Below are 15,346 nucleotides of genomic sequence, written 5' to 3' on the forward strand. Positions count from 1 at the left end.
ACACACACATACGTACATGTACAAAAGTCTCTGGGATTTTGATAAGATTTGTTGACTCCATAAATCAGTTTGGGGACAATCAACACCTTCACGATACTAAATCTTCCTATCCATGAACTTGGCATTTCCTATCATTTTAAGGTTTTTTCTAATTCTTTCAAGAAAATTTCATAATTTTCAATCTAGATGTTGTACACATCATTTGTTAGATTTACTTGTATTTGATATTTTGTTGTTATGAAATATATTGTTTTAAATTTCATTTTTTACTGATTGATATTGGTACATAGAGATATAATTAATTTTGGTATATTGATCTTATGTACAGTGACTTTACTAAATAAATTTACTAATTCTAAGCCTGTAAATTCTTTTCAGTATTTTACATGCACAATCACGTATTTTTAAAATACAATGGTATCATTTCATCATATCCAATCTTTATGACTTTTTTCTTTTTCTTACTATATTGTGCTGGCCCAGTCCTCCAGTTCAGTGTTAATTAGAAATGGTGATAGCAGGATTTTGTTTTGTTTTGTTTTGTTTCATTCTATATCTCTAGGGGGAAATCTTGCCCAATAAGTCATTTTTAAATATATCATTTATTATAGGCTTTGGAAGATAATCTTCACCAGAATAAGGTTTTATTTTTGTTTTCTTCAAACTAATATTAAGTCTTCTCAAATGATTTTACTGTATCTCTTAAGATGGTTATATGATTTCTGAATATCTTTTTTTCTGAATATCTTTTGTATTGAAAATAATCTCTCCAGCCTCCTGCTAGTGTAAAGTTGTACATATAAGGAAATTCAGAATATGTTGGTTTTATCACTATTTTTGAATATATCTAAAATATTCTTAAAATTTCATTTATTAAATTTATAACAAAACCGATGTCTCTGTTTCATAGAAGCTTTGAACTTCTAAGTTCCAGTATTGAGATTCCAACTGAGATATATGTTTTTACTTCTTTTTAGGGAAACAGGCTGCATTAGATCCCTTCATATTGCTGAACCTTCTACCAAACTCAACCGACAAGTATTACACTTACAATGGCTCATTGACATCGCCTCCCTGCACAGACACTGTTGACTGGATTATTTTTAAAGATACAGTTAGCATCTCTGAAAGCCAGGTAATCTTGGAATTTCAAACAAATGCAGAAATTTGAAGCAATTTAAAAATAATTATTTTCTAAGCTTTACTACTGAATATCTATTTTAAAGCACTTACAGATGCCTTTGAAGCAGATACGTTAAATTGTATGTTAAATGATCTTTTTTCCAGTTGGCTGTTTTTTGTGAAGTTCTTACAATGCAACAGTCTGGTTATGTCATGCTGATGGACTACTTACAAAATAATTTTCGAGAACAACAGTACAAGTTCTCTAGGCAGGTGTTTTCCTCATATACTGGAAAGGAAGAGATTCATGAAGCAGGTATGTATTGAAATATAATTTTTCTAACACTTTTATAGATTCAGTGTTATAGGAAGTAATTGCAGAATAATGGAAAATACAGAAAACAGATTTTTAGAAAAATTTGATTATTAGCTTTATAGCTTTAGGTAAGCTGTTTTACTTCTCTGAATCTCAGTTACCACATTTATAAAATAACGTTTAAAAACAGCTGTTCTGGGGCACCTGGGTGGCTCGATCCGCAAAGTGACCTTCTGCTCAGGTCCTGATCCAGGATCCAGACAGTAAAATCTGCATTCTGGGATCAACCCTCATAGTGAGCTCCCTGCTTCTCCTTCTCCCTCTGACCCTCTCCGCTGCTCGTGCTCTCTTTCTCACTCTGCTCTCTCTCTCTCAAATAAATAAACAAAATCCTTAAAAAACATTAAAAAATAGAAATAAAAACAACTGTTCTTGGGGGCGCCTGGGTGGCTCTCTCACTTAAGCCTCCCACTTTTGTTTTGGCTCAGGTCATAATCTCAGGGTCGTGAGACTGAGCCCGACGGCGGGGTCTGCACTCATGCAGCCTGCTTGAGATTCTGAATGAATGAATGAATGAATGAATGAATGAATAAATAAAGCTGTTCTTCCCCACACATATAACCCCATTTTGCAGGTGAGAAATACTGAGATTCAGTAAGGAAAGTGATTTTTTAAAACACATAGTAATAGATGGCAAAGCCACATATGCCAACCTCCAAATTCATGTTATGGTGTTTGTGCTAAGAGCTCTAGGAAATGAATGAATAAGGGGCAGAGGTGTACAGAGTTTGGGGAGATCACTTCTGCTTGGGCTGGGCAAGAGCCTGTCTGAGAGAACGACATTTGAGCTGAGTTCTGGCGCATGATTGAGGTTTTAAAGCCTTATCTTTATGTGGGCAGCTCTGAGGGGAGAGCGTAACACGCAGCAGTGATTGAGAGCAAACACACTGAATCGTTAATGAATAAAAAGGGAGTCTTTTTTTCAGTTTTTCTTCAGGGGAAAAGAAGTTTGTTAGGCCCAAGCATTGGAGAGGACACGAGGGGCAAGTCTCCACACTGCCCTCAGTGTCTTTTGAAGTTGACCCACAGTCAGAAGCCTTTGAAAATGTCCAGAGGACACGATCAGATGCATCTACTGACTTCTCCTTTATGGTTTACACGGAGCGTGTACTGGTTGATGAAAGAAATAGGCGAAGTGGCCTTTGCTTTGTGGACTTGAAATATTTCCAAGGACATGGGCTTCTTTGATCTCAGCTGTACAGTGAATTCTTGGCCATCTATAATATTAATCTAATAGTCATCTGCTTTTGAAGATTAGCATTAAAACAGCATGCTTTTATTATTTCAATGTAATGTTTGTGAGAATTATTTATCCTTTAACAACAACAACAAAACAGAGCACAAGATAACAGTGATGACTAAGCTACATTTAACATGACCATAAACTTCTAATTGAATTGTCTCAAAGTGAAGAAATTTCATTGTATTTCTACCAGCAATACTAAATACTATAATATTCTGTCTGGTAAATAATAGACAATTGTTTAGGGGGAAAAAAAAACCCAGCTACACTTAATCATCTCCTTTTAGAAAATACAGTAGATCAAGTAGCAAATGAAATAAGTTTGTTTGGGGCGCCTGTGTGGCCCAGTGGGTTAAGCCGCTGCCTTCGGCTCGGGTCATGATCTCAGAGTCCTGGGATGGAGTCCCTCATCGGGCTCTCTGCTCAGCAGGGAGCCTGCTTCCTCCTCTCTCTCTCTGCCTGCCTCTCTGCCTACTTGTGATCTCTCTCTGTCAAATAAATAAATAAAATTAAAAAAAAAAGAAAGAAGTTTGTTTGTTTTTAGATTTTTGTTCATTTATTTGACAGACAGAGATCACAAGTAGGCAGAGAGGCAGGCAAAGAGAGAGGAACGGAAGCAGGCTCCCCACTGAGCAGAGAGCCCAATGTGGGGCTGGATCCCAGAACCCTGGGATCATGACCTGAGCCGAAGGCAGAGGCTTAATCTACTGAGCCACCCAAGTGCCCTGAAATAAATATTTTTATTTGCTATGTACTTTTGTCAATTGTATTTCATTAAAACTCTTCGATGGCTTTCCACTGACTCTAGAATGAAATCCAAACCATTCAACATTGCAGAGCACTTCCTAGTCAGGCTTAATTCTCTGCCACGAGCTTCCTATTCTTGTACCGAATGAACTGCCTGATGTCCTCTGAAGATGGATGACCAGCATCTCCCACGTTACATATTACGTGCTATTTCCACCACGGCATGTTCTTCCCACCTATCTCCACTTGCTTGCCTCCTCCTCGTTCTTCAAGACTCAAGCCAACTTTGCATCACCGAGTCTATCTCTGAGTCTATCTGAGACCATCTCTGAGTCTATCTCCATCCTCATCAAAAGGGATGGGCACTCATGAAGGTCATGGCCACAGAGTACAAAGTCAGTGATGCTCGTCTGGTGTCGTGTCATGTTCTGTGCATCTGAAGTGCATAGCATTTGCCACAGTATGACAATTGTCCATTTACTTACTCGTCTCCTCCATTGGACACTAAGCCCTGTAGAAGAAGTAAATAAGTCTTTACCTCCATTGAGGAGCTAACATAATGCTCTCATTCACCAAATACTCACTGAATGATGGAAAGAATCCATTTTCATATAATAAAAACCTAGCAGGGGTGCCTGGGTAGCTCAGTTGGTAGCGCATGCAACTCAGTCTCAGGGACTTGAGTTCAAGGCTCATATTGGTCATGAAGCCTACCTTAAAAAAAAAGAAAAAGAAAAGACATTGGCCTTTTTCACAAACTGAAACGATTGAATTCTTAGTTTTCCCATCATGAGTATTTGCATTCAAGAAATCTTTATTATCTTTTGCCATGGGTATATTATGATGGTTTTCTTCTTAATAGACATATTATCCCACTTCTACTTTTGGGGACTAAATTTAAGAATAAAAATTAAGGAATTGTGTTTATGTTCAGGATTTAATCTTTATTAAATTTAATATGAAAATAAGTTTTTACTACATGAACATTATTAAAAAGGCATGAAACACAGAAAAACACACAGGAAAAAATTAAAATTCCCTGTAATGTCACCACTCAGACCTAACCACTCTAAGGATTTTGGTGAATATCCTTCTAGGACTTTCTCTTAAATCAAAAATATATTCTTCTATCTCACAGAAATGAGACTTACTATCTATATGTTTGTTGATTTTTTTTACTCGATGATACAAATATATTATGCACCATTCTTAATTTTGTGTAGTATTCCATTGTATTGTCATAAGAATTTACTAAACCAATTCCTCAATTTTGAGGACACTCAAGTTTTATTTATATAGTTTGATTTTATAAATATCTAGCATCCTCATTTTGACTGGGAGTGAAGGGGTGACATGAAAATTGTCACAATTCAGCCTTCAGTAAATACATTGTGGAAAAATATATTTTGCAAAAAACTTTGCAAATAATTGCAAAAAACGTGTGAGGTCTGAATGTCTATGTAAGCTTCTTGAGGGTAGAGATTAAGCCTTATTCATTTTTGTATAGCAGGAACTCAATGAACTCAATGTTCCTGTATAGCAGGAACTCAATGAGTGTTTGGGAATGAATGCATATTTTACCAGCACTTCAGTCCTCTATTTTTGCATTTTTTAAAAAGATTTTATTTATTTATTTGAGAGAGAGACAGTGAGAAAGAGCATGAGAGAGGAGAAGGTCAGAGGAAGAAACAGACTCCCTGTGAAGCAGGGAGCCTGATGTGGGACTCAATCCCAGGACTCTGGGATCATGACATGAGCTGAAGGCAGTCACCTAACCAACTGAGCCACCTAGGCGCCCCTATTTTTGCATTTTTATGTAGAGCTGCCATTTATTAGAGATATTTCTTTTTGGCACGATGGAATGGACACTGACCATTCTAAGAATCACAGAATTTAACAGAATCTTAAAGGAGTTAGTAAAAACTGTCTTTTAGATAATGAGGAGCATGTGTGAATCACCATAAAAACACAGCATGAGTGTAAAGTAGGTGAGGTTCAAGGTAATCTCATATTTCCCAGGCACCAGATGCTTTCCTGCTGCCTTCTTAGCAAACCTCTCCCACTAAGAAGCAAGGACATCCTGCAGCACAGCGGGTTTTGAAGTCTGGTAGACTTCTGATGTCAAACCTTGCTGGCCAGTGTTTATTTGTTAAATAAAATTTGTCAAGTTATAGGACGCCTGGGTGGCTCAGTGGGTTAAGCATCTGATTCTTGATTTTGGTTGTGGTCTTGATCTCTGGGTCGTGAGATTGAGGCCCCCCCTTCGGGTTCAGCGCTCAGAAGGGAGTCTGCTTTCCCTCTCCCACCGCACCTCCCCCCTGCTCAGGCACACGGACTCAAATACATAAATAAAGTATTAAAAAATTGTCAAGTTACTTCACCTATAAAATTAGAATTAAAAAGGCCACTTTGTTGTGAAGTTTAAGTGGGCTAAAGTTTGCAAAGCAGTACAGTCCCTTAAACATAATGTGTCCCAGACTTAGAGCTATATTAATATAATGTGTGTATATACACACTTGTGTGTGTGTGTGTGTGTGTGTGTGTGTGCACATACATATGGGGGCAAGCAATCACAGCAAGTTGGGGGTGCCATTCAGTTTTCCATGTTTAAGGCTTTTGCTTGTTGAATAAAATCATAAATGCAGTTCAGATCTCATTTGCTAGCCTTGCAATATATTCAATGCAAATTTTCTTTTTCTTTTTCAAGATTTTATTTATTTGTTCATGAGACAGAGAGAGGGGGGAAGAAGCAGACTTCCCACTGAACAGGGAGCCTGATGCGGGACTCGATTCCAGGACCCTGGGATCATGACCCGAGTCAAAGGCAGACACTTAACCGTCTGAGCCACCTAGGTGCCCCAGTGCAAACTTTCTTTAAAAAAATAAAAAATAAAAAATATATATATATAAAATGCTTTTCAAGACAGATTTGCATGAAAGAGTGTCCCTGTAGCCTAATATTGTATTTGAGCTGCGAGAAATTTTCTGTACTTTCCTGAAAAATGTCATGATGAATTAAACATCAGTAGACTCACCTTCTTGAAGGTCAGTAATTTTAAGTAGCATTCGTTAAGGTCACGTGAATGTTAACACTGTGCTTCAACTACTGCAGAAAAGCGACCTGAAGATTATTTACTTCTTAGACGGTTGTATATTTTGTTGATGAAGTTACAATGTGTCCCTAGAAAAGACTGACTGAATTAGGTAGAGTCTGAAAGATTCCTTTTGGCTACTTGTCTAAAGTGAGTAATGCAGTCATTGAGAGGTACAGATCAATGGCGGATCATTTCTAGTTATTGTTTTTAACATTTGTGGCAATGTTTACATGTAGTTTCATTAAGATCTGCTGCTGCCTGAGGGGAAATCACAACCTTAATATTGGTTGTCTTCTGAGTCTGTAAATCTTCAAGTTCTTTGTAACGAAGTCATCAAAACACCTGTCTCAGTATTTTTTGAATTAAGGCTCGTCCACCTCAAAGGAGGATATGGTGGGTTTATCAGTGTGTATCACAGAGTTCTTTTGTCTTGGGCTGTGTTGAACTGCACCAAACGTCTGCTCATTGGGAACTAACTGGGTAAAATCTAGTGACATCTTAGGTGATTGTGACCTTTTCTCTGCCACTCCCCAAGAATCACCATTTTGTCTTTTCAGCTGCATCCACAGTCTTACCCTTAGTCCGTGGAGCTAAGGCTGGACCTTCTCCATCAGGCAATCTGTCCTTCCTCTAAACCAGGCACTTAGAACAGCAAAGGTGGAAAGAGCCTTGTTGTCTCCCTTGGCCATCAGCATCAACTTTTGTGCTTGGCTGAGAGACTTGTCACAGCTGGAGTTGTCTATATGCTCTTCATCTGTATTTCTCCTTCTTTAGTTTCCTTTTCTTTTTCCACGTTTTCCTTTTCCCTTTTAAAACTCAGTGCTTCAGTCTTTGGTACCCGCTCTGCAGGTCTTGTGTGTTCCTCTGTGCGGCGCATTCACTCTCCATTTAAGCTCGCAGAAGTCGTGAGAAAACACATGACCTGGTATCAGCTGCAAGTGTGTGAAGCTTTTACAACTCTTAAGTGGCAAAAACGTGTAATTTTGAAAGCACAGCCAAACTTGGTCTCAATGGCATATTTCTTTTACAAGTTTCCTTTGCATTCTTTTAGAATGGGGTCTAGGACATAGAAACTCAAAGCACCCATTACATTTAATAGCTTACTAAATTTAAAGGTTAGCAGCTGTCATAGGACTGAGTTTCCTAAAGGCAAGAACAGTGCCATCTTTATTTGTATGTCCAGAGTGCCTGGAACCAAGGAGATGAGCATTGAATGTTAAAAATCGGTTTTGAAGTCAGAACACTTATAGCTCCCTTAAAAAGAAAACCACATCCTCGTTCTTTCCATGTGAACAGACTTTGCATTTGTACTGAGGCACTTACTTGTATTCTGTGTGACTTGACATGGACCCCAGATTTGTCACAGCCTGGCTCATTGCCAAGGGCTGCAAGAACCAGATTCTCCTTCTTGGCCAGTGTTCTTGAAAAAATCCATCACTGTGACCCAGATCACGTGCAGCTTGTGGAAAGGAATAGGGCATGGGATTTAGTCTTAAAGAAAGAAATGAAGACTCAGTATGGATCTGAACTCCCCATAATCAAGGAAATTATTTTTTTGTTACTGTCTTATTATATCACTCAGTAGCTTGTATTTGGTGTCTGAGTAAATGTTGATCTGGAAAAGCCTTCCTTCATTTTCAGTCCAGATGATGTGATGTATAGAGTATATATCCTTCTAATATGATAAGCAAATTTTAATAAGAAATATATAAGGTAAACCTGGAAAATTTAGTGCAAATTAATAACTTATTCCACGGTCATTACCCACTTTTTTGTATGAACACCAAGTAGTGTATATGAAATGAACTAGATTATTATTTTAAAAAATCCATTCCTACCTTATAGAAAGGCAGCCCTTTGGCAAGATCATAAACAATATACAGAAGTACCGGTATTTCTCTTGAATACGTTCTGAAGTATATTATCTTTTTTCTGGAAGATCCCTATTTCAGCTAGCATCTAAAAGATAAAATTCAGCTGCCATTTTATAACATGTTGCTAAGCTATTGATTATCACAAAAGAAACATATAAAAAAGTAAATTTCTCATTAAAATGTGAAATCTCAACTATTAAACAAATTACCTGTAAGCTCTAACATATTTATAAAGCAGAAAGCTAAGGAATAATAACTCAGTGACAAGGAAATACAAGTTTCTTTTTAAAGCCCTACTTTATATTAATGCTGATTCTTAAAATTTGAAACATCTGCTGATTTCAACTATTAAGGCGAAATAAACACAGACATCCCACCAAAGTAATTTTCTGCTAATTAGGCAGCAGTCCTTTGGGTATTTTTGCAGCTAATAATTTTATATTTTCTCGAGAGATTTTTGCTTCGTGTGCATGCATAAAACTTTAATGCATTTTAAGATAGTTTCCTACTCACTAAAAAGAGGGATTGACTTTTGTAGGACAAAATCTACAAATGATATTGTCCAGAATTGCTTTCAACCTTCTAAAAATGAGCACGGGGTTCATTAGAAGCAAGATTGAGGCAATCCTGTTCCTCCAATGATATAGCTCACGTGAGTAGCGAGCTCACTTTTGAGATGCTCAATGATCTTCTGCCATCTGGTGGCCACCAAAGAAGGGCCACTGGACAGAGTGACAACGATGTAGTCTAGACCTAAATTAGAATGCATTTTCTTATTCTACATTCATGCCTCTTGAAGAATTCATGTTTTTGGAGAATTATCCTCTTACTCCGAAAGGAACACCTCACCCTAAATCCTTAATAAACAAACTAAAAAACCCGTAGTTTTTACAGTGAATAGTCCTGTCTCTAATTCATATAAGATTATACATGTATTATTTAAAGTATATATATTCATATTTTTCTGGAACATTTATATACCATTGCTGGCATAACATACATAGGCTAAAATTCCTATTATTAAATACTGTAGATACAATTTAAGTTACAGTTGACGAGGTCACTTGTTAGTTTTGGCTGCCCTCTTGTGTTCACAAGCGAAACTACAAGTTAGTATAGACAAAAGGCTTTTCGGTCCCATTCTGATGATGCTGTTGCAATATTTTCACTGAGTCTTTAGCAGTTGACCATTGGTTGACTTACGTTAACTGCATGGTCTCATGTAGTGTCTTTGTAACTTCAGGTATCTCCTGGAAACAAAGCTTAGACTCTGTGAGCATATCAATCTTTAGCTTTAGAGAACTTTCTCCCTCTCTTTTGCCAATTTATCTGGCCTATGAAAAGATTATACTTATTGATTTGCTCCATTAGCACAATATCATAAAATTTTATAATTTTCATCCTCATAATTAGCCCAAATTACCACAGTATGAATGTATTTCAGAAAGTATCAGAATACTCTTTTTGATGGTATTAAATCTTTGGCATGATTCCCAGCATGGGCTTGAATTTGCTGTAAGAAGTCCCTGAACGATTTTCAAAGTATTTTTTCAGATCAGTCAAACAAATCTCCTAATTTCCTAAAATTAATTGCTTAATCTATTTAAAAATGCCAAAGTGGGATTTTTGTCCTCAGTTTCAAAACATACAGAAAGGATAGTTTTAGTTGTTCTCGTATGGTTTTCTCTGATAGAGAATTTTACATTATTTCCAGGATTTTGAAACAACATAATGTTTGGCAATAGACCCTGTGTTATAATTTTAAATGCTCTTCATCCTGAGCCAAAGATACCTGTCAGGTACCAAACAAGAGAAATAAAAACATCATGGGATTGAAGATACCCTTTGAATTGGCATGCCAAATGTATTCAAGACAGTGTTCTAAACAATAGAGAAATAAAAAGCTGTGGCTCTTCTGTTTATAACCTGCTGCAAGATGCAGGACCTGTTCAGGAAAAAATAATATAAGAGAACATGCAATTAATGCAATAGTAGTGCTAAAGCAAAACGTACAGTTGAAAATGACACAGCTCACTTCACATTGATCAGAGCATGTGTAGCAGGAGGGAACATTCGACCTAGACGTTTCCTGAATGGGAAGGTAGGAAGCAGATAAAGGAAGGAGGGAAGGAAGAAGTGTTTCAGATCTACGAAATGGCATAAGCAAAAGCTCCATATTGGAGAAGTGTTAACTTTTTACCTTCTGTTAAAATAAAAACACAACAAATTTTCGTAGAATATGTGTTTTTCCTTGTTAAAAGGCTAGAGGCTGACATTGTAATAATAACTGGACTTTTTGTCTCTCTCTGAAGTCTGCAGTTCAGAACCAGAAAATGTTCAAGCTGACCCAGAGAATTATACCAGCCTCCTTGTTACATGGGAGAGACCTCGAGTAGTTTATGACACCATGATTGAGAAATTTGCGGTTCTGTACCAGCAGTTAGAGGGAGAAGACCAAACCAAGCATGAATTTTTGACAGATGGCTATCAAGACTTGGTAACTACGAAGATCAGTTGTTTTGTGTATTGATAACATTGTGGTTTAATTTCCATGGAAAGAACTTAGAAGACTTTAATTATATCATGTACTGATAGCACTAGAATTTAATGTTCAAGGTAAAAATTAGAAATGATTACATATTGTTGCCCTAAACTTTGTGTGAAACTCTCCAGTGCAGAGGAGAGGAAGCAGAAACTATACTAAGGTCAAAACTTACAGGGAATTACACTAGGTTCTTATTTGTCTTCAGTTACAGAAAGGTCCCAGCTTTGCCAACAACAGCATTATAGAGTAGACACTTATACAAGACTTAGGACCTAGAGTTCCTCTAGGGTAGTCTCTCTTTACAAATAAAGGGACTCAGAGAACAGTTAAATACCTTGACTGTGATCTCACAGTTGTGGAAATAATTGAACCTGGAATCTCAGTGCTCTGATACTGTCATATATCATTGCCCCACCATACTCTATCAGCACGAGAAAATAGAGTAGGGGACTCTTTGCAACAAATTCCCAAGTAACAGATGTGAAGTCAATTGAGTTGGAACTTTTGGAATCTGAGGCAGATTCCAAAGGAATCTGATCCACTCCCTTCTCCTCTCCACCCACGCACACACACTAAAGAAAATAAACTACAGTATGAAATAGGTGAATCACTGTATTATACACCTGAAACTAACATTGTATATTAACTAACTGGAATTAAAATTAAAACTTTTTTAAAAAGTTCAGGTTCCTTCTGTGACCTGATTAGCTCAGTATTAAACTTTGTCTTGATAGGGAAACATTGGCCATAGATTGGGATCTAGTTGAGAACACCTTATCTGGGTATGGCCCTAGGAGAGCCCCAGTGCAGGCCAAAGGCGTTATTGAACTGTGCATTCACACAGCTGGAGTCCCACCAGGCCGAGGAACCTGCATTTAAACAAAAACTGTCCTTGATACCATGGTGTTGAATATCGTATGGAAAAAACTGATAAAATGCCTAATGACTTTTTAATCCAGGTGTCTAGAACAGAGATATTATGAACTATGCATGTCATGCAATTTTGAGAATATGCGATTTTTTCATTTCATAATGATGTTAAGAAAATAATAATTCTATTACTGTTTGGCTTATATATTGTTATGACAAAGAGATAGATTGGTTTTTCATTGTATTTTTCACATTTGCCCTTTGCAAATGGTACATGTTTATTTGTCTAAGATATTAATTTGTAGTTTAGGGTACTCATTTAAGAATCTGATGAGTTCTAGTTGAAAATAAAACTTTCTAAAACTAAAATTGATTTTTCAAAACAAACAAAAGCGTAATTCGCAAATATCACAAGTTCAATTTAACAACATTGTGGTTCTTCTTAGATTAATAAAATATATTTTCCATTAACAGATGAGAAAATGTTTTCTAAATTCAGATGTCTGTTATGTAAGTGTCCTGTTGAGAATAATACATCAATATAACTACTGACATCTTTCTTTTAGGGTGCTATTCTCAATAATTTACTACCCAATATGAGTTATGTGCTTCAGATAGTAGCCATTTGCACTAATGGCTTATACGGAAAGTACAGTGACCAGCTTATTGTTGACATGCCTTCTGATGACCCAGGTAAGTCCCCTGTTATGCCTTTATATCTACATCAATTGAGGCTAGTTTATTTAGAGGATACAATGGTGCTTTATCTCTGAATTTGTATTGTTTTGGCCAGAAGGCAAAATGATTTTTTTTTTTTTTTTTGGTCTGGATCATCAGCTAATTTTTTGAAGCATGGAAACCATTTTCATTCAAAAGATCTGGTGTAGGACAATAAGTAAATTTATTCTAAATGTTGACATTTTCTGTTTGTGAAATTTAAGAACAGCAAAATCTGTTGTTATGTCTGTAATGGTCATCAAGTGAAAATACCCATGTAAATGTTAAGACTTCTAGTTTGATAATGAAGAATTGATTTCATTTGTGTTCATTTCCTTTTTCAGCCCCCAAAGCATTTTGTAGTAAGTATATACGTGATCATAAGATCATGTGAGGTACTTTGACATATCTATACAAAACATCTAATAGTTTGTCTTGGGTCCTTTCTTTTTTCTTTCTTTTTTTTAAATGATATGTGTATCTTAGGTATTTTCACCCACTTTCTATAATTCTGTGTGAAGGGGTTAGAGTGCTTTCCTCTTAGTTGGTTTGCCAGGATTGTTTCACAAAGCGAAGCAAAGATGTTGCTTCTAATTGTATTTTATTTGCATGCATTTTTCTATAAGTATTATGGGAAAATCTTTTGATCTAAAACCTTATGCGATAATTAAAGAAAGTGCAGACCATGATAATTTGACAATTTACAAATGTATATAATTAAAGCCTTCCTTTTGTTAGCATAAACAGTTTTAAGGTAAGAGAATGGAATTATGTATGTATGTATATGTATGTATATGTGTATATTTATATACATATAGACCTCATGCTTATGCATATTCATAAATACATGCAAACGTGCATACACAAATGTAAATATTCTGTGGTCATCCTATCATACCATGAGTCAACTCACTGATATTTTTATACATTTTTAATGGATGGTAATATATTAATTAAAGCCTATTCCAGTTTGATGTATTGAAGAAAACACTGGTATGCTGATGAGCCTTTGTGGTCTCCATGATACAGCAAGGACTTTACTCCATTACAAGCTTGTTCATGGATTACCTCAACTGAGGTGTTCTCACTAGTTAAATTTTTAAGCTAAAGTATGTTTGTCAGAGCATTAGATGATAGATTATGTATCCTCCTAAACTGTAGGCTGCAAAACTTGCCCAGATATTTCCCAGATTAAAATGTGGATGGCTATTGACTATTATGACTATCATGATGGCAGTGTCACTATTTAATATTTCGTAGGGTCTGCCTCATGACCTGGGTATAATGTATTGTTTTTATTTAGCATTGATTTTCAGAAAGAGGTTATTGTTAAACAGAATGTGAGCTCCAGATCTTATGGAAACTTGAGCACCCAGTTTATTGGCCCGTTAGCAGTTATCCATACCGTGCACCCCCACTGGCTGTCCTCCCTCCCCAAAGTTCCCCACATGGATCCACCCAGAAAATGACGTGTTTAACAGAGCAACGTTGACTATATTGGGCCAATGTCATATGGGAATTGATGAAATCTGGCGTATAAAAATCCCCGTGAATGCTGTTGTGTATTTTAGGGTATGAATTATGTTAAATACATTCACTTAATTTGCTACTGTCATTTAATTATACCACTCTCATTTCTGCCCATAAAACAATTTCCCAGGAGTTTACAAAAAATAATTACTTCTAGCTATTTGTGGCATGTCTTTCGGACTCTATCCACCCTGTCAGAATTTTAAACTTTAGGAATTTTTTTCTCTTTTTATGTTGGTGAGATGCTTATTGCATAAAGAAAAACAGACTGAATGTTTATTTTCTGCAGAAGTGATTTCTGAGTGCTCCTGTCCAACTGAGTCTCTATTGGCCCAAAGTACAACATCCTTGTATCATATGTAGCATTTATATGTAATAACAAACATTGTAACTTGATTTCCATTTATTCAAAGGCTGAGGACACTGTTGTGTCCTCAGATATGAGGATTTATTATGAGATATGAATTTGGGCATAGCATTTAATCTCCATGGATATCTCAGTCCCTTAAAGCACTTTGTACAGTAATGATGTTTTAGTAAAAGATGGTATTTGATTTGATGTTCCACTATGATATTCCTCTTCCAAGCTAATGTTAAAAACTTACATAGGTTAGTCCTTAATTATTTCTACCAAAAAGCCCTCCGTCAAAAGCCAACTTACCCAATATTTGGGGTCTTCTTATTTTTCATAAAGAAGACATTTGTTCTTTTAGAACTCATTTTTCCTGATCTAAAAGGTGGTAATGGCATTTCAATTCATATATTTCCAATTTGTTATTAAAATTACATTATCTTAAATATTGTTTCTGTGGTAAATATATCACAGTAAAAATCTTGACCAAAGTACTCTCTTGTGGTTTAGTGTGATGATACCTACAAGATTTGTGAGTTTTATGATTTATGTGACTAATGGAGATATAGGTAGCCTTTGAGTTTGCTGCTTATTTCATCGTTTTTATTAGTACCATTTCATCCTGTTAATCATGTTGTTCATTAACTTAGTACTATTGTAGTGTATCCTATTGAATTATATATTATTATTTCAGATAAGCTTTCTTCTAAATACTGTATGTAGTTTTTTGCTTTTGTTAAGAAGAAATGAAGGAAGTCATTTTATAGTTGCCTCATTCTTTCAATGGTAGATTTCAAATATTTTAATCCATATCCATGAAAGAAAACTCAACCTTCCAAACTGTGAGTTTAACTTGGGCTAATTTGATTGTTGTT

The 15,346-nt window shown here is 36.1% G+C and overlaps 1 protein-coding gene across 4 annotated transcripts in view; it reads left to right on the forward strand.

Moving 5' to 3' along the window:
* PTPRZ1 (protein tyrosine phosphatase receptor type Z1) overlaps window positions 1-15,346 on the forward strand; it is a 176,904-nt gene that overhangs the window by 106,596 nt on the left and 54,962 nt on the right. For all 4 annotated transcript variants that reach the window (XM_004741884.3, XM_004741885.3, XM_004741886.3 and 1 more), the window contains exons 7-10: window positions 978-1,135; window positions 1,288-1,438; window positions 10,770-10,954; window positions 12,439-12,565. In XM_004741884.3, coding sequence (XP_004741941.2) covers window positions 978-1,135; window positions 1,288-1,438; window positions 10,770-10,954; window positions 12,439-12,565 — 621 coding nt within the window. The remainder of the gene's footprint in view (window positions 1-977; window positions 1,136-1,287; window positions 1,439-10,769; window positions 10,955-12,438; window positions 12,566-15,346) is intronic.

The sequence above is a fragment of the Mustela putorius genome, unplaced genomic scaffold (assembly GCF_011764305.1).
Source record: "Mustela putorius furo isolate JIRA1106 unplaced genomic scaffold, ASM1176430v1.1 tig00003845_pilon_pilon_pilon, whole genome shotgun sequence".
NCBI classification, from domain to species: Eukaryota; Metazoa; Chordata; class Mammalia; order Carnivora; family Mustelidae; genus Mustela; species Mustela putorius.